This window comes from Phlebotomus papatasi, chromosome 1, assembly GCF_024763615.1.
Source record: "Phlebotomus papatasi isolate M1 chromosome 1, Ppap_2.1, whole genome shotgun sequence".
In the NCBI taxonomy this organism is placed as follows: Eukaryota; Metazoa; Arthropoda; class Insecta; order Diptera; family Psychodidae; genus Phlebotomus; species Phlebotomus papatasi.
In genome coordinates, this window is record NC_077222.1 from 8548465 (window position 1) to 8572388 (window position 23924).

The 23924-nt window shown below is 31.0% G+C and overlaps 1 protein-coding gene across 2 annotated transcripts; it reads left to right on the forward strand.

The window, feature by feature from the left end:
• Window positions 1-285: 285 nt before the first annotated feature.
• LOC129798693 (uncharacterized) lies at window positions 286-22516 on the forward strand. Of its 2 annotated transcripts, none has more exons than XM_055841971.1 (7): window positions 286-800; window positions 10141-10293; window positions 10356-10445; window positions 10629-10778; window positions 11113-11263; window positions 16505-16654; window positions 22182-22516. In XM_055841971.1, the coding sequence occupies exons 1-7, from the start codon at window positions 795-797 to the stop codon at window positions 22211-22213; spliced, it is 732 nt and encodes a 243-aa protein (XP_055697946.1). In that variant the 5' UTR covers window positions 286-794; the 3' UTR covers window positions 22214-22516. The 2 variants fall into 2 exon arrangements, with proteins under 2 accessions (XP_055697946.1, XP_055697945.1); XM_055841970.1 differs by lacking the exon at window positions 22182-22516 and adding an exon at window positions 21404-22075.
• The last annotated feature ends 1408 nt before the right edge of the window (window positions 22517-23924 follow it).

Here is a 23924-nt window from a genome sequence, read left to right on the forward strand (position 1 = left end):
ATGAATGGCTAATATTTCAATTTGGCTGAGCGCTGAACCAAAACTCTATTTTACTTGTATTTGATCCATCTAATTTTATAACGCTATATATGTCTCACACTTTTTGTCCCATGAACTAAAGAGAAATGATATTCAGTGATCACATAACATTGGGAAATCCTGAGTAGTTAGGGATTTTTTTTGGATCCTTTTTGGAGCTTTGGTTTGTAAATGATAGTTAGTGCGAGTCGAAAGAAAAGAATTAAGAAAAAATCTTATTTTTGTTATTTTTTTTATTTAAAAAAACAAATGGTGGGGATGCAAAATTGATAAGGTGGGGCAATCGAAAGGGGAATCTTTTTACAGTCTTTATATAAAAGTGTGTACCACTTCATTTCTCTCTTAGTACCACGAGTGGAATAAATTTAAAAACGTCGGAGAAGACGAAGAGTGAACGTTAAAAGGTGCAAATTGTGATATTGGATGTTTGCAGGCCATCAACTTGGATTTTAGTTACTTGGAGAGAGTTTTGGGAGAAAGACACGAAATTGCACAAAAGATTTTTTGGCACATTATTGGAGTAAAAGTGATTCAATGTTGTAAATGCAGTCAGAAAGAGTTAATCGTACCGCATAAAATCAGTTTACGTTTTAAGTGAAAGACTAAGTGATTACTAAATGTACATAGTTTGAAAGTTTGAGAAGGGTTTCAAATTAGGGATAAACTAGTGCAAATCGAATTTGTAACGTTGCCTCAGCATCACCAAAGGACTATCAATTAATTTTCCTGTTCTTTTGATCATCGGCTCATTAATCATGAAGGTAATTGTTGTAAGCATCTTCAGGAAATTGCAGTGTAATGACAAACCGTTGTTTATCTCTTAATTAGTAAATGATTTTTTCTATTTATTAATTGAAGTGACGCTTACTGGTTATACGTTACTTTTATTTGCTTTTTTCTGCACTTTCTCCTCTCGAAATCATTGACGGACACCTTGTGGCATCTTTTGCTTCTTCTCATCTCCCCGCATTGGTACACCTTCAGTCCGGTTTTTTTTGGTGTAAATTTCTTTTATAAATGAAACTATGACTTAAATATGATACATCCATCAAAAAGTGCTACTGAGAAATTTAAAATCTAATTTTAGAAGAGCATTGTACATGGTACTTTTACCGAAAAACCAAAACAAAAAATACTTAGTGAATAATTTGGCAAGAACAAAGAAGAAAATTGAAAGAGTCATTGTCTTCCGTAAAATCAGCTTTTGATGTCTATACCATTGAAAACATGATGCTAAATACCATGAACTTGAAGAAACTTTCTTCGCGTAGATATAAATAAACAATAAAAATTATACTGCATACGTGGAGAAAAGACGTCTGCAAAAAAACCGGTATCAAAAGACAAAATTCAATTTTTTCCCCGATGATACACAAAAAATCCTACGTGATCTTCTTGAAACCTTGCTTAGAGCTTATTTTCATCTAATGAATTGCGAATTTCACGGCGAAAATTTCAAGAAGAAAGTGACATTCAGTGGTATAAGTGAGAGGAAATGGATAATTTCTATTGTTGTATAATTTTATGCATTTATTATTGTATATTTATATAGTGTATTAATTTACCATCAGTCTCTAGAGCGTGGTTTATTTTCTCATGCAGAAAAAGAAAGAAATGGTGCTTTCAGATTAGTTTTATTTTCAATGTGAACATCTTTCTCTTCAATTCCGGTTAAATTAAGTAGCGAATAAGAGAAAAATTGCATTAAATTGGTTTAATAAACCGTCTACAAAATGTATGACACTTATGCAACAGTCCAAAAAGTTTAGCTGCACCATGGAATTTTTTAATAAGCTTGTCATTGCATGGTGACAATTAAGAAGTACTTAAGAAACTTTTAGAGCACTAATAAGAGGAAATTAATTTTCACGGATTTTAAGAGACTGCTGCAGAAAGTGAAACTCTTGGAGCTAAATTCTCATTCATTTCTTAGATTTATTTCATTACCAGCTGCAGCTATCGCATAAAGTGTCCAACATTAGGAGTTCGTTGTGTCCGATTTCACAATATCTCTCAAAATATCACCCAGAAAAATCTCTGTATACAGAGTGTTTTAATTTGAACTCAACTGGTCCATGGTTTTTATACCAAATACTACTTTGAAAGCTTTTGCTTTTTGCAATGTAATCAATTAATTCTTCAGATAGATTGACTTTGGAGTATATGGCTATTTAAGATGTTCAGTACTGGAAATTGAATAATCGTGCTATTCCAATACAAAATGAACATGTTTTTTTTAGCACTTTTCTGTTCTCAAGTGCTTCTACATAATTGATTTTTCTTTCTATTGGTTCCTTTCACGACTGTTTTGTAGCTTAGGAACACGGTGAGCACTGGGAAAAATAGTTGAGAAAAGAACTAATACGAAAAGAACTAATACATTTTCATTGGAATAGTACCATCAGTACCATAATACAGGACTTAGACCTTATGTCCTAGACAGATTTACGATTTCAGCCGAGAGACAGCTTAATGGGAATCTGATGGAAATGCATTTTAATCATTATGTTGATTATAATTACGTTAATCCATCTAACGGCTTAAGCCGTAAGTCTTTTCAGCACATAAGGCCATTAAGTCATATGGCTTAACCCTCTATCGCTTTTGAGTCCCTCGAGAGTAGCATTACGAAAATCGCGTTTACTGAGTTCATTTTATTTATTCAAAATTTTTTTAGTACCCTCAGTCATAGTCTTACTAACATTTTTTTGATGGTTCGAATTCATTTTGAGCTTTCGTTTGCTTGCTGTTGTCAGTTTTGTGTGACATGTCAGAGAAAAAAACAGCAAAATTCCTTGTGCAACATTTCTCGTTTCAAGTACAAAAAAACCCTCTAAGGTACTCTGAGTGAAACAAATATTATATTTCCTGAAAGATGTGTTATTCTACTTCATATATTTAGTTTCATAACCATAAAAAATTGAAATTGTCTTAGGAGCAAAAAATGAAGATACTCTCTGGAGCCTCTTGGGTAGTTAGATGTAAAAATTTCAAAAATAACCGGTCTTTTCATTTAATTGTTCTGTTCAAGTAAATAACTGTTTTGCATAATTTCTCTCACAAAAAACAAATAAAATGGTATAAATACAGCCCACAGCGAATAGTCAGATCAAATTCTTGGAATTGACCAATTATAAATGGCTGAAATTCATTGATTTGGTCGTAATACGAAGAAGCAGATTTTGGCTGTGATGATGAGATTACTAATCCGACTTTAAATATCCAAGAGCATGACCTGTGAATTATTTGTTATAAATTAGAGCGCTCAACACAACTTCAAATTTGTCAATGCTAAATTATAAAAATTCTAATTTTACTGCTCGAACTCAAAGAGAGAGTAGTTATATAATCGACTTTTTTCCAAATTCTCACTGTTCTGGAGCTTAAACGATGAGAGATATCGACTTCCGGTTTTCGATGACCCCTCCTAAAATGACATTATCTCGTACCCAACCTCTTTACTTTTCATACGTTCCCCATCCCCCAAAAATTGGTCAAAAATGAGGTTTTTCCAGTTTTGCAAAAAATTGTTTTTCTAAAAATATATATTTTTATAGTAATCATAGAACAACCATCCATAAAACACAGAATTAATTTATTTTATTCTCTGTTCAATATTTTTAAATAAAAAAAAACTTATTTTTAAATAAAAAAAGGTGAAGGTATCTTCACCTTTTCTCACTTGACGCTCAAACTAAAAAAGGTAATGACGAACAGATGGTATTTTTGAGTTTGTTGGACCGTTATTAGCCTAGAAAAACGTATCTCACTACTTTTTCTTGAATATTAAAAATCAGACGTTGGAGAGTTAACTTCTCTATCTTATCGGTCAACACTTTACGGAAAATTTTGATTTAGAATTGTATTATTAAAAAGAAATGCTCTATTAGATTATGAAATTCATAAAATTTGGTTAAGACTTATGAAACCTTTGGGAACTGCGCTATACCTTTAATATAAAGACTGTTTAACAGAGGGGTTTCTTAAAGAATCCATAATTATTATCTCATACCAAATAATCTTTATAGCTTAAAATACAGACATAATATGTTAAGTTTTTGTTTTAAAAATTCCATCGATCTTTATTGAGTTGTATTGTCTATTACTGTCACGTCTGTTTTTGATCTCAATTTTAATGTGCCCATTGCCGTCTTATTTTCAGAACCAAAACGGTAGAAAATTTCTTTAGCAGCTTGTATAGTTTATGATCACGTAAGCCACTTACATGGGAAGATGAGTATATCCAAAGAGAGAGGTTTAGAAGCCTAGCTATTGAACCCAAAAAGTATCTTAACCCTTTAAGGATGAGTGGGACACCGGTATCCCAAAAACAAAATCATTTTTTTTGACTATTTGAGGTTATTTTGTCCCTTAAATAGTCCGAAATAATAGTTTTTATTTTTGGGACGCCGGTGTCATACATGGCCTTAAAGGGTTAATAGTAATCTTTCAACTACCAATACAGAGTCAGAGCCAATAATATTTTGATATGTATCAATTTAGGCGAATAGGAGATAAATCGGAGATATTGGGGTTCTTCATGAGCAAATTGTTCCGGAAAATCATGAAAAGCTTCAGTACGACATTAAACACCGGGGTCTAATCGCAAGTTTTTTTTTTCCTAAAGAGAATTGACGTCATAATTATACTAGAATAACGATCGAATTTCTTTAAGTTACAGTGGAATATTTCCAAAATTTTCATAAAGTAAACTGTGAAATTTTTGAGGCTTGATACACTCTGCTTTGGTATCCTAAAGTATCGTATTTTGAGTTAGAGATACTCGCAGCTCTCTAAGTGGGTCTCGGTCCAAATCACGAAAGCTAAAATTTCGAAAAGTAAAAATTCTGAATAGCCAAAGTTCTAAAAAGTCAAAATCCCAAATGGGTCGATATCCCGAATGGGTCTAAATCTCGAATGGATCAAAATCCCGAATAAATAGAATTGCAAAGAGCCACATTTCACACAAGCAAGCCAAACAATTCAAAATAATAGATTTGCAAAAATTATTTAATTTTATTATTCGGGATTTCGACCAGATTTCGATCCATTCAAGATTTTGTCCATTCGGTATTTTGGCTTTTAACCCATTAAGGACGATTAGGTCACTCGTGACCCATAGAGAAAAAAATCATTCCTGACTATCTAAAGTCATTTCTATAAGGGGGCTTATCTTGAATCGTGTGGGTTCCAGTTATTCTTCAAGATCAACATCACAATCATAATGTTTAGGGCTAATTTTTGTATAGAGGACATACTGTCCTATTTTCATTCTAAATAAATTGAAATTGAAATTGAAATTTCGTTGTAATGTTTGTACGCCATCGTAAAGTGGAAGGTTGTAGAATTCAAGAAAATTTATCCAAATTTCCAGCTATTTGCTATAAAGTAAACATTTGAGCACAAAAGTGGCGAACTTTCAAAATATCACATTGATGAATGATTTTTATTAAGTTTTTATATTGCCAATTTTTATTAAGCAAAATGTTTTTATTAACAGAAAGTACATATCATAATTTAGTATCGTCAGAAAAAAAAGTGATTTAAATTTTTGGGCTATTTTTGTCTCTAGAAAAAAAATATACTGAATCAAACTCCGTTGGGTTTCACAAGGTGAGATGTAAGATATTACAATTTTTTTTTGTTTTTATTGTTGATTTTCGATCAGTGAATAGCATCTCACCCTTAAAGGTTTAAGCATAATCTCTTTGAATCTATAGTCCGGTAATATTCACTAGAATTTTGAACATATAACCGTTGAAACGATTTGTTATTCATTTCGTTTTCAGGATTGTAATCAATGCTAAGACAGCGATGGTCACAGAAAAAAGTTATACTATTAGAAAGAACTAAATTAAATAATCTGTCTTGATAGAGATTTTAATGTTTCAAAATTTACATTTATTATTTGACCAATATCCAGCAAAATTCTCGCAATAAAACACGAATTTCTCGAAATTGTCACACGCTTCAATTTTATTTAATTTTAAATTTATTGAATCATGCCAAAATATTAGAATTTATGATGCGCTAAATACGATTCATATCTATTAAAAACCTAATGTGTTGTCGTTAAAAAATGTATTACGGTTAATTAAAACAACGTAATGGTCTGTACTTAATTTAAAGAGAAAGGCTTTACACTGCATTATTTATTTGAAGTTGACTTTTGCATAAATATTTAGTTAAATATTAATATTAAAAGAATATTTTATGTACTTGATTTATCAATTAAAAACATTTAATAGATTTTTAGCTTTTTAAGCTTTTAAAGAACTGCAATCAATTTAGGATGTTAAACAAAAAGAGGATTCACAAAAGTGTACTGGTACCAGCTAGTACTCCTTACTGGAATTTTAGTATAAATTACTGTTGTTTTTTTGTTAATGACCTAAGAACCCACTTAACACATTAAGTGCTTAATAAGAACTTAATAAGTACTTAATTTAATGCAATGCCTTAGTTTTAAAATTGTAAAATAAAGAAATGAACTCTCCTTGTGTTACTTGTTATATTGTCACTATTTTGATCATAAAAATTTTTGTTAACCAAGTTGAGCAATGGCAAATGAAGGTATATATATTAAAGCGTTGTTAAAATAATTTTATTTGAATGAAAATTGAACGGATATTAATTTTATTTGCGATGCAGTTATTTGGGGTGATTATTATGAAATATAATTATTAATATTGAAACGTATCAAGAGAAACTGATACTTTTTTATTAGGCAAATTCTGCAAAAATTATTTTAATACTGTCTGTACCGAAAGGTACAGAAAATGCATATATTTTCCATCAATTTTATGCTGTTTGTAAATTTTTTGAGATAATTACTTCACATTTTAGGTAGAATATTGAAAATATGATTTAGAAAGCAATACATCTCGGCATTTACTGGCTATTATCAAACTAAGAGGTCAAACGGCATGAGATAGAGACAATGAATTTTAAGGGGCCTCTCATATATCTTCTAGCTTCCCAATTAAAAATGTTCTTTTTAATAAAAATAATAGAACAATTTTTATCAGAGAATTTTTGAAATGCTTCAGTAAATCTTTCAAAATATTAATTATCACAGTCGGAAGTAGTCCAAAACACCTGCGCAAATTAAAAATAATTACAGAGAAAATGGTGTGAATAAAGATATTGCATTTTTCTGACTAATGAGTTACACATAATCACTTTTATTTCGTAAATGTCTTTGACTTTTCACTCATGTACTTAGTTTTCAATACATATTCATGAAATATAAGTAATTGTGCGTGAGTTATTATGCAGACTTTTTTTTTAAATAAATGGTGCTCGAAGCACCATTATGTACTTTTTTTAAGATCGTGTTTCATTCATTTGGACAAAAATATAGAAATTATACTTAACTAATTTCATCATTACTTGGGGTCTTTTTTTCTTTCTTTTTTTTGAATTATTTTTTTTCTGTTTATATTTATTTTTTCTATTATTTTGTTTAAAATTTGGTCTTCAAACTTTGTTAATAGGGGTCGGTGGGACACTACTTATTGCTCAACTTTTTCAAATTATTTTTAAAGTTTTATAAGAACCTAATAGATTACACAATATGTGACATTTAGGTATAAAATATGATACTATACTTAACCGGTCTTTATTCTAGATGTTTAGCCTAGTCCTCAAAGATATCAAATTCATAAAGAGCAACCAATTTTATTGCTTTTTCTGAATTTAATAGGTCATCTGTCCTTAATAATCCAATCCTAAGGTAATTTTTTCCAAAAAATCTTAATGGTTGAATATTTAGCATTCGGGATTTCGGCTTCCGGGATTTTGGCTTTCAGGATTTTGGCCGGGACCCGCTAAGTCTCAGGTTTGAAGCCCGTATTAGGGATAATTCTTTTCCGCCAAATTTTATAGGCTAACTATTTTCGAGAAACAGCTTTAGTCTATTTGAGCCCTGATCGTGTCTAAACACTAGAAACAATTTTCGTAAAAATTGCCTTTTTAAAAAAATTCTGACGTTTCTGCCCACAAGGATAGGGTAAATTTTCTTTAAAAATGCATGTTTTTTAAAAATTGCTCCTAGTGTGTAGAGGCCTTAATCCTTTAAGGACGATTGGATCACCCGTGACCCATAGAGAAAATCATTTTTTTCTGACTATCCAAAGTTCTTTCTTTCTAATGTTTGTACGCAATCGTAAAGTTGAAGGTTATAGGAATCTAGGATATTTTAGCAAAACTCCAACTATTTTCTATATAGCAAATATTTAAGCTCAAAAGTGACGAATTTTCAAATGACCGCACTGATAAATAATTTTTAATATTTTTTATATTTTCAAATTTTTTTAAGCAAACCCCTTTTGGGAATAGAAAGTACACTACTTATACATAATATTTTTCGTTATAGTAAATATTATCATTCATTGGTATCGTCAGAAAAATTACTAAAATATTTAGGCTATTTTAGTTTCTATCGTTCATAGAAGAAAAAAATATACCGAATCAGACTCTGTCGGTCTTTCCAAGGTTAGATGTAAGACATTTAATTAATTTTGTTTATTAGTTTCTTTTTTATTATTGATTTTCGATCAGAAAAAAGCTTCTCGTCCTTAAAGGGTTAAGGCTTATAGCTTCAAGGAGTAACTCCTGTAATAAGTTAGATATTCTTAGAAAAATTTCAACGTTGTTTATTGGGAACAGAGTATTTTAAGACTCAGCAATTAAGCAATTAACGACGAAGATTCATTCCAGCAGTATATATATCGACAATTTCCCTCCTTTTAAGATTTTGTAATTTGCCATTTTTAACCTAAATTACAAATTATCAAAAAACAGATTATTTCATGATATTTATCATTACTTTTATATACATATATTTTCCATTGACAACTTTATAAACGTACAAACCCACCATTTGTCTCTCAAATGGCATGAACTCAAAATATAGTCGGTTTATTTTAAGTTAGTTACATGTTTTTGACCATTTTGAGTAACTTTTCAAACGAGGCAACAAACTTTTGACGAATCAAAAATGATTAACCTTTGGAAAACAATAATTTTTTACATGAAAACAAATTAATTATTTTTTTCGAAATATATTAAATAAAATCTACGTATTACAGGCAACTAATTTGTACTTGGTTCCCCGATCATACATGAGGCAACAAACTTTTGACACCTACTGCATGTTTCTCCCACTTTTACCAACTCTTCTTCTTCTTTTGATTGTCATAACAAATTCAATTTAGTTCAGTCCAATTTTGAACGCCAAAGAGTGAGATAGACATTCGAAATGTTTGAGAAAGAGAGGGATGTGCATTTTGGTTTCACGGTATCTTCCTGATTTAAACCTTTTAGAGAGATTAACCCTGTAAGGACGAGAAGGTCAAAAATTGAGGGTCATGAAAAATCACTTTTTATGACTTTCTAGAGCAAAGGAACTTTTTAGAAGGCCGTAGGAAAAATTTCATTTTTGGGTCACCGGTGACCCAATCGTCTATAAAGGGTTAAACCCTTAATTTAAAATTCGTATGATAAAATAGCTATGTCTTAATCATTTTTCTTAAACACTTCTTGATGAATTAATTACAAAATTGCCCGACAGATTAATTGTTCGACATATTAATTTATTTTCATAAATTTTGTTAGAGTCTCGCATGCGCTAAACTGTCTCATAGTCTTGTATTTGCATTCAGAATGGTACGCCCTGTAGTGAATTATGTTTGATGTGTTTGATAGTATAATTAATGCTAGTTTTGTCTTGTGCATAAATGAAAATTGATCAGTGCAGTGTTGAGCAACGACAGAGCATTGGTCTGAGTCAAAATATATTGGTCAAAATTGAAATGTTGTTGCAGGTTCATCGACTTTAAAAATACGACCCCACCTGTCTTGTGACCACATTCAAAATGAGAGAATGTCTTATTGCGAAAACGGGTGATCTCTTATATTTTATTTTAACGCAGAGCTCAAAGTGTGATGGCTATTAAAGTAATTAGCACGAAAATGAGGCTCCTTTTAGTCAAATATTTCATCAGAGTTGCAATACCATTTACCCACTATAAATTGTTACTTTATTATTGTGGTAAAAAATTGTTTTCATAATTAATATTGATTTAATATGTCTTGCAGTTATTCTATTTCTGCGGTTTATTGATGTTACCTGGTCTCTTGGCTAGTCCTGTGGTTGACTCATCACTGGATCCCGTAGTTCTTTCAGACAAATTAGGTGATGTTACGAGAGCCAAGAGGTCAGGTTTTGACTTATTTGGTGGTATCAAAAAGGTGAGTATTGTGCAAATTTTATGATTGCAGCATGAGCTATAGTGGTTTTGGTTGTTCAACAGAGTATCCTGAGTGGGATTGGGCAAGCATCAGCATCCCTGGCTGCTAGTAGTAGTTCAGGAAGTAGCTCAAAGAGTCATCATCCAGCACCTGTAAGCATTTTCATGTCTATTCACGAGCTAGCTAAATCATAATTAATTTTTGCATTTATAATAGTATACGTAAACTTGACCACTATTTGCTTTTCACACGCATCATAGAATAAAACTTGACGGATTTCCCAAAAATCAAGTGCAAATATGTACTTTATATTAAATTTACATTTTAAATTCCAGCATGAAGAGATTAAGATTGATGGTTGGCATCTAAAGAAGTCCATCCTTAATACACTATTCCAAGCTGTTAAAGCTATCACTGGAGGTGTTACAGCAATTAAGGGTCAACTGATCAAAGGAAGTGGCTATCTGATAAGTGGTTCAGGAAAGGTATGAACATTGCACTTCCTACAAATGTGCTGACAGTAAAAAAAAGCATTAATTTTGTTTGTGTTAATAGAGCCTCCCCAAACCCAAATTACACGTTGATTAGAAATATTCCCATAGAAAGTCTATTTAACGCTTCGGTAAGCGATATAAAAGAAGTGTGGTTATTTTTGCATCAGTTCCATATACTGAACCACAGAGTGTAATTTCAATATAAAAAGCTAAACCATTTATTAGGAAGAGCTTTTAAATTTTGAGTCAATTAGCACCTCTAGAAGTCACTCAAAGTATACCTTGTGCAATTGCGACAAATGTAACACATTTGACCATATTCCAGTTGATTGCCGCCAGTGGTGATAAAGTTACAAATGTGGGAAAGACCATCATCACAAAGGCCGTCCTTGTACCACCTCAGCCTCATCCTTTTGCCAAATTGAGCGGCGGATCATCGAGTTCGCAACACTCAAGTCCAACTGGCCATAGTGAAAGTAAGTGGTGACTCTTCTCAAGAGAAATTGGTTTTTTCCAGCATTATTTTTACTACACACAATACCTCTCCAGCGAAGAGTTCTTTTTTTTTTGACTGGAGTATTAACACAAAAATATTTTTCGGTGTAAGATTTGAAGACATCAGCGTGCTGTGCTGACAATGAGGAAGCATTTATGTAATGGGTAAAATAAACCAAAGTAGAGGAACTTTCATTAAAGATTTTTTTACGATCATCTATTTCAAAATGATCATTCGAATTTTTGAATCTTCCATATCATGTTATTGTGCAAATTCGAGGGGTTAATCACATGAATTTCACTATTACGACTTATGCAAAAATATTATTTTATTATTCAATGATTCAATTCCGCTAATAAAAGATTCATTCGGTTTGGTTTTGGCTTTGATTATGAGGTAATTGATGCGATCCAAAATTTGGAATTGGTTCAATAAATGAAATCATAAATCTTTTAAACATTTTAATTACGTGTGATATTATCTTAAGACAAATGCATCTAGCTTGACCAAAACAGATTCTTTATATCAAAAAGCACGTTCTCAAAGTCGAAATGAAAACTGAATTACTTCGTGAGACGAATACATGAACAACAACAAGCGAACAAGCTTCATTTTTAAATAAAAAATTATTTATTTTGATTTTTTTACTACTGCGGAAATTAATTTTTTTATTGAATAATTTCTTTTATAACTTAAACAAACTTAAAAACATGTTTGTAAAAATAGAGAACTCGGTGCTTATTAGATCGAAATGCGGTTTTGATCGAAATTATCTTTCTGTTTATCATGTAACTGATTATTAAAAATGATAGAAACAGAAACTCTATTTTTGAAGTAAAGAACTAAAGACTACAAGAATACAAGAATACTAGAATACAAGATAGAATACTACTACTATACTAGAATTCTAGACTAGAATAGATTAGAATAGATTCTAGACTAGAATGTATTCTAGACTAGAATTCTAGAATACAAGACTATAATCCAGGATTATCTGTAGGATTATCTTTTTAGAAAATTACTTTAAGGGATTTTCCTTTACTAGTTTAAAAAAAATACATTACCCTGCTTCTTAATCATTTGAAATATGATCAAATTTATTTCAGGATAATCTTCTTTTCCTTTCTTTACTTTTATTAATTTACTATATTCGATTATATTATTTCAATTTTGTTGATGAGGTAGAAGGATTTTGCCTCCTAAACGTAATTGATACTAAAAGTTTTGAATTCTGAATAGTATTCCGTTCCGTTCTTGTTTTCATTTCCGTATTCCGTATTATATTGCTTAAATAAATACACTGTTTAAATTGAAAAATAAACACACAAATTTCGTGATTTTAAATTAAAAAATTTGCCCTGTGGCTTAGTACGCTTCAATTCGACGCCAGCCCAAATTCAGAAAAATCAAAATTCCGAACAGGTGAAATCCTGAATGACTCAAAATCCCTAAAATTCGAATTCCCGAAAAGTCAAAATCCTGAAAGTTAAATTCCCGAAAGTTAAAATCCCGAATTCCTTGCCGAATTCTTAAAATCCAAAAAAGTCAACACCTCGAAAAGCCAAAATTCTAAAAACCAAAATCCCGAAATCCAAAATTTCGAATAGTAAAAATCAAGAAAAATACGGAATTATGCGGAGAATAATGTGTGCAACAATTTTCGAAAACACAGAAAATTTTCTTTTGTTCCAGTAGGTTCGGATTCTCTCATAAAAGTACCTATGACACTTTTAAGGAATCGGGAATTTGGCTCTCGGGATTACGGATTTTTGGGATTTTGGCTTTCAAGATTTTGGCTTTGAAGATTTTGACTTTTAGGATTTTGGCTTTAGGGATTTTTACTGGGACCCTTCCATTAGCTATAGAATAAATTATTAAAGATAATTTTGGATTGTTTTTTTAATCTGTTTATTTTAGATAAGAGTTCCTTTATTTTAAAGTTCTCTCAAAACATTTATTGCTTGTTTCCTTTATTTTTTTTAAATCTTAATTTATTGTTTTCTTTCCTTCTTTCGTTTTTAAATTTTAATCTTTCCTCTTTGTTTTTTCATCGAATTATTTATGGCTTAATTTATAAAAAAAGAAAACTGCTATCAAGGATTCATTGCCGAAATTGTTAAAAATTACACATGAAAAATTGTTATTTTTTTTAATTGTTGCTAGGTCTTGAAGAGAATTCCATTCTGGATCGAAATAGAATTGAATAAACGAAAATTTATAAGAAGATATCAGACCGAATATTCCTACTTGACTTCGAATAAAAGTATTTTCAAAGTTTGTAAAATTTTCCATTTTTGAAAATTTCAAAATACACTTAAGGTGCCTAATTGTAGAAAAATCGGTCAATAAGAAGTAAGAGAAAGATAAAGTCGACCACTCAGAATGAGAAACGAATAACTCGCAGTAGATAAATTTTACAGGAGAGCGATTTGAAGCTGAGATTTTACATGCAGAGTATAGGATTTTTGAGACTTAAAATCTCTATAACTTTGAAAATAATTATTTTTGAAGTATAATATTCACAGGGAAGGTAGAGGGTATAAAAAAGTATCCAAAAAGCGAATAAAACAAATTTTGTAAAAAATCGAGTTGTTCGACTTATATTCTGAGTGATCGAAGTAGAGAATGGAAACATATAAGTTATTTCCTTTTACGTTTTTCGTATCTGTGTATTTTAATATTCGAGTTTGTTATTTTATTTATCAAAATCAAGTATTTTTGAATAAGTTCTAATAGAATTAAAGTAACATTTAGGGTAAATTAGGGTAATTCGGATTCATTTTATTGCTTGAACTTAAGAAGAGAGAAGTATGATTAACCTTTTTTCAACTTGTTACGGGGCTAATGAGCAATCCGCAAGAGATATCAATTTTCGATATTTGGTAACACTCTCTAAAAAATATACCTAATGCAAAGTGGGGAACTTTTAAAATGGACTACCTTTGAAAATGAACTTTTTCTCCTATTTTAAAAGAAATGAAGGCATATCGTAGTGAAATGTAGCTTCACAATGGGTTTGTAGAGCTGAATAATATCACAATAAGGTCTAGTTCCATTTAAAAATAAGAGAAAAAGCCAAATTTTAAAGATGTCCCAATTCAAAAGTGCCATAGGGGAAGGTGGGGCTACTTTTAGCTATGGGGCTACATTGCTATACGATTTTTTCGTATATTTCTAATGGAAACTGGCTTTTAACTTGATGTAATTTGGATAGACAAAATAATTGTGGTTCTAAATAAAATAATCGTACGGACCGGCTTCATTTAGAAATAGGCGAAAAAGTCGTAACAGTGTAGCTCCATAACTCAAAGAAACCCCATCTCCCTACTTCCCATTAGAGATGCTTTTCCCATTTTTCCCAACCCTTTCTTGCCATCTAAACCATGCTTCTTTGGGTTTCCTCTAAAACTGCTCCAACGATTTCTTTCATTTACGGATATGTTCGATATGCTTTTGAGATACGTACATATGACCGGCAAATTCGTCATTTTGATTTTTTTAAAGTCAAAGTTTAACTACTCTGTGGAGGGCCTATTTTTCAACCGATTTGCTTAAATTTGGATAATTTAGAAAGGTCTTGAAATTTCCAACTTGTCTGTATCGGTCTATGGGAATCTGTCGTCATTTAGCCTTACCCCGTCATTTCCCTCTACAACCGTGTTAATAAAAGCCGTAACTCTATCATCTCCAGCCAAATTATCAAAATGCAAATACGATAAAAGTAGACCGAGACGATGAAATAGGGTAAGTGTGTCAAATTTCGGCATAGTTGCATGCAAGCGTCAAAGTCTTAAGTATGAAATGTAATATTTTAAATACAAATTGATTTTTTTATTCTTTCTTCTGAAAGAGTGTTTCTTGGAACCTTGTAAAGAGTTTACCGTCTTTATTTACTCTAAAATCATTCATAAAACATTTTAAAAAGAACAAAAATATAGACATAGTTTTGGTGCCCTATTTCGGCCACCTTCATTCTCATAGTTCCTTGCCTTTCGGGAATTCTTCCAATATCTTTTTCACGTCATCTCGTTTGTCGAAGCTACATTTTTTGTTTTTATTCTTTTGCATTATATAATCTCTAGAGTACGTAAAATCTAAAAGTTCATGGAAATTCGAGGAACAAAAAAGGTGGTCGAAATTGCAAGCTGGCCGGAATTTGCCACACTTACCCTAAGCTGCGGTAGCTACATCTCTGACATATTTGAGGTGAATTAATTGAATTAAATCGAATATTAACAAACGGTGTGAGTTCAATATAGGTGTTTGAATAGTCTTATTAAAGAGTACCGTGCGATATATTTGTTTAGAGCAAAACTATTAGCCCCTCGAATAAATCTGCGAGATGTGTAAAGGTGTAATGAACTCGTGTGTACAACATATCACAGATTAGCTACGAGTATTTCATATACGTGAACTCAACGACCTGAATTTACTTTCATTTGAAAGTCATTTTGCCGGTTGGAATAGCTTATGCTACAAATACACTCAAATGCGTAATTACACTAATTTATTTTCTTCTGAATCATTGTTTTTTGACGATTATCTGAAGATTTTGAATGGATTTTCTTGCGGTTTTTTTTCTGTTAGTGCTTTCAAAATATCTTTCTTCGAACTCTTTTATCTTATTTTGCTGATACAGTGAATGCATTGATGTTACATAAACAATCCCAAATGGATTAAAATATTTACCATGTGGGGAGAATGTTGGTAAATTAATTTTACTATCACCTTATGACACGAGAAAAAAAAACCGCGAAATGAAACCAACTTCGAAATTTTGGATTTTATTCACTGCAGGTGGGCTAAAGTTCATGCCATTTTGGAATGATGTTGATGGAAATGATTTCCAAATGATTTTGAGGAAATTAGTTGCTTCGCTTTGTTTTTATTATAAATTGCAGAAGAAAAAAACACATCTTCATTTGATGTTCAGCAGTGTAAGAAATCAGGAGATTTTATGATACATTAATTTCTTACTCACATCTTACACAATATATGCATTGTTGCTCATCAATGCAATAATTTAAGTGCGAGCTGGGAATGAAATTATATCAGATCAAATTGAAAGTGCTACAAATGCTGTTCCCACTCAAAAGTGCAAATTAACCAGTTGATCATGAACTGAGATTGAAAAGTTATTCCATCTGTTCCTTTTCTGGCTGTTTTTTCAGAAAAATATCAATAAAATTTTTATCATCCCTTTCTCTTTTTTTCTGGACAGGTTTCACCAGCTACGATAGTCCAATCCCTGGTCCAATCACTGTGGAACACACCAGCTATGACACTCATGGTGATTCACATGCCTACCTGCCCCCATCCCCATCTTTGTCCCCGGGTTACGTAAGCACGAAATATGGAGCACCGACTGCCGGTATGTTGATCTCTTTGAATTTAATGTTGCCCCTGCTGAAATTATATGCACATTTTCGTACCACTGCCAAATATTTAAACGAGACTGGACAATTATGTGTTGGCGTTTGAGGTGGTAATGGTTTGGAGGTGCATAAAAAGTGAATTAAACATTAAATGTGGTCAAAAGGAAAGTGAAACGGACAACTTTGCTGACTTTAAACAGAAAACGAAAAGATTTGAACTCGTTTCCAAGAGTTGAGACTTGTTGAGGTGGTCGAATGTTGTTTGTTTGGCTGCATTTTTTGTATACTTTTGTTTTTAAAAATTAAAGGGAGCATGGTCGAAGACGATAAAAATAAATTCTGCTTCATTTTGGGAAATTTTTGGTTAATCTATATGTAATTAAATTGAATGCTATTAAATATTTTAGTACAATCACCCTCTGCGATTGACTAAAAGGGACTAAAGCTTTAAATAACTTTAAAGTTTAAAGCTCTGAAGAATTAGGGGACGTGATGGGAGTAATAATGGCATTAAATATTAAACTACGTGTGATTAAAGATGCATATATTATGCTAATGACATACCTAAATTACCAAAGTTACTTCTCCTTAAAAAAAGAATAAAAAAGCCATTAGAAATCTCTTATTTTGTTCAATTGAAGCACTTAATTGAAAATAAAATTGGAAGCAGTAATTAATAAAATTCAAATTTCAAATTGGTCAGTAGGACCAATATAATTTCTATAAACATAAAATTAATTTATTTATAGCGAGAAATTGAAATTAAGAAACACAAATTTCTCTTCCTCCGAAAATAGGTTTCGTCACGAAAGCTTTTGGACATTATATTAGTCGTTTTCGGTCAATGGTAAAGCTTAGACTCTAGACCCACTAATTGAATAATATAATTAACCTGACGTGTGTAGTTCAGTGTATCTATTCAATTTGCATGTTTATTTATTTATTTTTTTATATATTGTTTCATCACAGTGCCTACAATTAATTAAAATCATTATTTGTTAAAAACAACAAAACAAAATAATTTAGTTGATCAGTAATATATTCAGTAATTTTAATAAGAAATAAATAGTCAATACATAAACGAAATTTAGACTGCGCACATTGAGAGAAAATACTTAAAATCTTTTTGTCAATTTCGAGATATTGAAAACACTATGATCAGATTTTTAATTATTCAATGAGTATTTTATTAATTATTTCTGCCTTAAATATATCAAAATGAAAACTATATTAGTTTAACTTTTTTTTAAATTCAAAATCAAATTTTTACTCGAAATTCTTTAAAATTATTCACATGTCCTTCTTAATTCTAAAAGTAAGGAAAGTTTAAAAATTTAGATCACAGTTGAAAAATCAAATATTTTTTATCTTGAAGGATAATTAAGAATCACCTGCTTCAATCTTTTGTTAAAATATTCTGCATTTTTAAGGTTTAAATGTTTGTTTCGATAAACTTTAAAATTAAAGAAACTTTCAATACGTTTGATATGGTTTGTTAGTCCCGTTTTAGCTCCATTATTTATGTCTTTATTAGTTGTTACATTTCAAGTTAAAAGTAGAATGAAATTTTACGAGGATTTATCCCAAACTTAAAATTTATATGTAACAACAACTAAATAAAGTAAATCAATAATGAATTATATTATGTATATCATGCAGAAACACTTTTTGTCAAGGGAAAGTAAAGTTTAATAAGATTTAAAGTCAATAATTGTGCGACAAAGCTTTTAAGATTTTAATTATTATTATTATTTTATTCCACTCAGGTACTTTAAAAAGATTTAAATTAATAATTAATGAATAGATCGACTGAATGGTCCTGAGAACGGACATGAGAAAACAAAACATAATTACAAAACTAATTTTATTCTACTAAGTAGGGTGAATTAAGATAATTCAAAACCTGCTCCAAATGGAAATTTTTCGCTACTCTAAATGGAAACATCATTGTTTTCACGATAAATAGAGTACTAAATTATTATATTTATATATTTTCTATACCACAGTTTCATTATTTAGTTAATTTTGCTTCAAATAAAGTGAAAACCGATTCATATTCACAAATTTAATTTGTTAATTTCTCAGAAAAATTAAAAGTGTACCTTTTCACCATCGAATTGTTCATCGATCGACCATGATTTCCAATGAAAAACACAATGAGGTGACGGTTGTTTATTCGTTTGTTTAACATTTTATGCCACATTTCCGGCTAATTTTGGTTAAATTATGTGCTAATCCTTATTGTTAACGGTACGTGAAGTTTCCAAATGAAATTAATTACCTATTTCGTGAACAAAAAGGGTTTTTCTGAAGTGTCTGCAAATGCTTCAATTGGAAACCCCAGAAATATGATTTTTTGGAGAGATTTTCCTATTTTAGATGGAAAATGAGAAAAGACCAGCAATAAGAACAGATCTTGCACTCAAGAGCAACTCAACAAGATTTTGGAAGCCTTTCGTCTTCGTTTCACTTACACTGTTTGTCTCCAATTAGAAACTTTCCCTTGTCTCCATTTAGATTAATATATTTCCAATAGAAGCATTTTACACTCGCGTATTTTTCTTGTATTTAAGAAGTTTTCAAATTATATATAAAAAAATTTCACTAAACAGTAACATTCTAGAAGAGTTAAAAGGAGCAAACTAATGTAATTCTCTTCAGAAAAAATATGAACTTAATGTGTTGAATCTTCTGTCAAAGTTAAAGCGTCTGGAAATGGTTTTGAATTAGGACATTTACCCTGATCCCCTATGACTTCAAGCAACTTCAGTGATATAGTGTAGATTTGTAGTGCTATATGAAGACACACAGACTTTATAAGAATTGTTTTAGGTGACGAATAAGTTACGACAATTTCTGATCTTAGCGACTAAACATAGTTATTATATTAAGAATTGTAACCTCTAAATTGGTCTTGAATTTACAAATACTCTCTGAGTGACTATAGCCCTTCTTTTACTAGGGGAGACTGGGGCAAAAAGCCACAAAACGGATATTGTATTTTTTTTACAAGCTACCCTTATAAGGAAATACATTTATTGAGCTGCTTCCTAAAAGATAATTTTGTAACCATTCTCAAAAATGCTGGGGCAAATAGTGCCAAGTATGGGATATTATCAAATTTTGATTTGCTTTATTATGGGATTTCGTAAATTAAAAAAAATAGTTAGGTGTACATATTTTCATAGGAAATTTATTCCTCTACACCTTTTTAAAACACAGTTTTGTCTATCTAAACGATAAAAACGCTTTTATTGTTTCGGTCTTTGTTATTTTTTGCTCCATAGCTTTTGTTACTTTTTACCCCAAGTCAAGTATGTGGCAAGTTAATTTTTTTATATGGAGCTGTTTGAAGCCAATTCTTAAATTGATCTCGGACTCAGCTCACAGTGCTCCGAGGAAAAAAATTATTTAAACAAAAATTTAGTATATTTATCCCTCCATACGGAAAGGTATCTTATAATGCGGAAAAACTTCTCACTTTTTTGTTAGTTAGTGTAACGGTCGCGAATGCAAAAAAAAATCCCATATAAATTTAAATCGAAGCATAAGAAAGTGGCTTGAAATTTCAGGCAACTTGCCAGGGGCGTGCCCCAAGTGGTCATTTTTAATAAAAGGATTTCTGGAGAAAAGAATCTTTGTGAAATTTCAAAATAGATAGTGGTTTCGTAATCAAAGAATCCAAATCGTTTAGGAAATATTTACCAGTGCGTCAATTTTGGAAAATTAATAGGTAAAAATTGATATCTGCTGCAAGGAAAATATTTCAAAAATGGCGCTAAAAATTTCAATATTTTTTATTTTCTGAATTTCTTGTTTTAATTCTAAGAAACTTACGACTTTGGAGAAGGTCTATGGAGGCCATCTATGGAAAAAATTTTAAACCACTATCTCTTTTATCTTGGAAGATATTGAATTTTCAAATTTCCAATTTGTGACTTTTTGCCCCAGTCTCCCCTATTCTTAGTAAATATAAGAATAAATGGTAATTTTACACAGCTCATTATTTTTTCAGAACTTATTTTTCAAGAGAATATGATATTTATTCAAGTTAACAAACATTTTGTTTCTTTGGCTTGTATAGAGGGAGGTGGGATACATTTGAATTGGCACATTTGAACATTTTTGTGTAATTTAACTTCACAAACCAATTATCAACTTTAAATACATTATGATAAGGCTTATTTCCATTTGAAAATAGGGAAAAGAAGCCCTATTTCAAATTGCTTCAATTTTGTGGTCCCCTACTTCCTACTACTGCCCCTTCTCTCCTCATTCCGGAAATAAATATGAGATTCAAAAACATTGCGTATTGCATAGGTATTTCACAGCCTTAAAAAATTTCGAGATTTCTAAAAAATAATTTGTAAAACATGATTATCACACATGTCATCTAGTTTATCTAGTTTATCTACATCTATTTCGAAAGGTGATCGTACGCAGGATATTACAAATTCATTAAAAAATGAGATTACAGAGATTAGGAGATCAAGAGATTCACAGTAAATTGGACAAAGTGCATTGTTTGCAGTATTTCGCGGAAAGTGTTTGAGAAATTGGGTGTAATGTAGAGATCATATTTCTCAGATAGTAAATTACATTGGAATTAGATGAATGAACACTATTTTTATATAATAGTTTTTCATGGAACAATAACAATTGCGTTTGCACTGCTCATCTCCCATCTTAGATTATCACTGTAGGAGTAGATTACTAATCTTAATTATTTTCTCGACGACGTTAAGGCCATGACTATCATTCGCACTACTATCCACCGCTGACGACAGGACATTCAGCGAATTATATACAATCCAAATCAATTCAGAGTGCAGCTGAGGTATTGCGAAAAGTACTTAATGAGAAAGTCCCATCAAGTACTGACCATCCTGTACAAGACAATTACAAATTGACACAGCACGCAATACCCTCAGATCCTCAGTCCTATGTTCCACAATTTAAACCCTTAGGGCCAAGTCAGGGCTATGGGAAACCAGTTGGTGTTATCCAGACCCACACAATCACTACAGCATACGGAAATCCAGCTGCACTTCAGAGTGTCCAGCACAATTGGCTGGCTAAACCTTCCAAGGACTCATATTCGACTTACGAAGCCATGGTCAATAAGAACCAACAACATCACAGACGATCTGTACCCCACAAGAAGGGTTCAGTCACAGTGGTAGGCTCAAAAACTGACGCAACTGACAATAGGATCCATGAGCAGCATCTGAACCACATAAAGCATATGCTAGGAGCTAGGGACTTTGATATCCAGAGATCAGTCAGTTACGAACTAACAGATGGACAGCTTAGACCAAAAAGACGAACAATACTGACGAAAAGGACGTAATGTTAATCTAGTACATTGACTGATACATTTTTCTGCCGTTTAAAAGACTTCCATTGGGGTCTAAGAGGTACAAAAAGGTGGAAATTACCTTGTAATAACATAAATTAAAACTAATTTTAAAATTAATCAATTTTAAAACCAATCTAATTGTTTTTCATTTTCCCCTATTTCAGAGCCATTTGTGGAAAATGTACAGAAGTGGTAGATCCTACTGTCATAAGGACTTATTGCAGTCAGTGAATCTGGTACCGGTGAAAATCCTTCCTTAAGATACTTTGGAGCGCGGATATAGAAATGTCGTAAATTTAAAAAAAAAGGAATTTTTATATTTAATAAGAGAGTAAAATCAATGGTGATTTTGTGAAAATGTATTGTGTAAATAATATTAATTTACGTTTTTTATACTCAATGTACATAATTTATTATTTTATAGTAATATCTTTTGAATGTATGATGTAGTTTACAAAAATATATAACGAAATAAAACAATTTAGTGTTTTGGTCAAAATTTATTAAAGCATTTTTAATAGAATTAAATTTTTTTTTACATAAAATTGAAAATTTTAACTACTTACTCAAAGTCACCTGCTATTCCCCTATTTTCTGGTTTCTTTCGAAAAGTGCATACCTTTAGGCGATTTTAGAAGTTCAATAAATTCATTCGTTGTGAGGTTTTCAAGTTTAGTTCCAATAATTTTAGGATGATCGTAGCAAATTAAATTTACGATTACGCACTATTCATCACTATCTTATTGATCTTATTAATCTGATTAATTTCATAATTTTCAATGAAATATTGATATATCTTTAAATTAATTTTAAATTAATTTGTGGACTAATAGGGCAAAACGGGCAAAACCGGAAAATTCATGTTGATTTTTGCATAAAAATTATTCGTTAAGAGACTGCCAATAGATTTCTTCAGTTGATCTTTTTAAATTTTCATCTGATCATCTCTTGGTTACCCCTGATTTTTAGATTAAGAATTTTGACTTAAAGTGATATGGTTTTCTTGGAAAGATACAACGGAAGAGGGCTATAGATTTTTTTTAAATTCATGATGATAAGTTAATCGATGTTCTTCATAGGATTGAAGTTGCATGGGCGTCGAACCTGAATCAGTATCCGGAGCAATAAGGGAGAGAGTCTTGTCTTTTGATATTATAATTCCCATTATTTAAAAACTTCGATATAGGGGAAAGTGGCTTACCTTTGAATACGGCAGCCTTTGAATATTTCAATCTTTCTCTTATTTTCCAAATCAAAACCCTATTCTCTAAATTATAATCAATACAACTATTTTCTATTAACGTCAATTAACGAAATAGAATTTTTGGTTTGGGAAATAAGAGAAAAAATAAATGTTCAAAGGCTGCCATATTCAGGCAGACCACTTTCCCCTACTTGTTTCTACTTATTCAAGCCTATAACATTATTTTCAGACCATTCCCAGATATTATTCGTCGTTCTTTTGATTTTCTATTTGATTTTTTAAAAGAATTTTTGGATTAAATTAATCCAAAAAAATCAATAATATTCAAAATTAATTGTCTTACCTAGTTCAAGATAAAAAAAAATTAAAGAATAACCTGGAAATTACGACTGAACCTTTTTTAACTGATAAAATTTAAAGTTTTGTTTGGTTTCCAACCGACTATCCAGTTTCATACTGAAATAAGTTATTGTATCAATTTAGGATCGTGGTAATAGATCCAAGTTTTATCTATATCGCGATCCAAATTTATCTAAATCACGATAAACAAAATCGGTTTTAATGCATTAAAATGGTTCAAAGAGGTCTCAACAATTTACACTGGAAAAGATTTTGCATGGATTTTTAACGTGCATGTCACGATTTTTTCAACAAGTTTTATCATAAATATTTTAGGCCTTATTCGGATCAGCCTAAACCATAG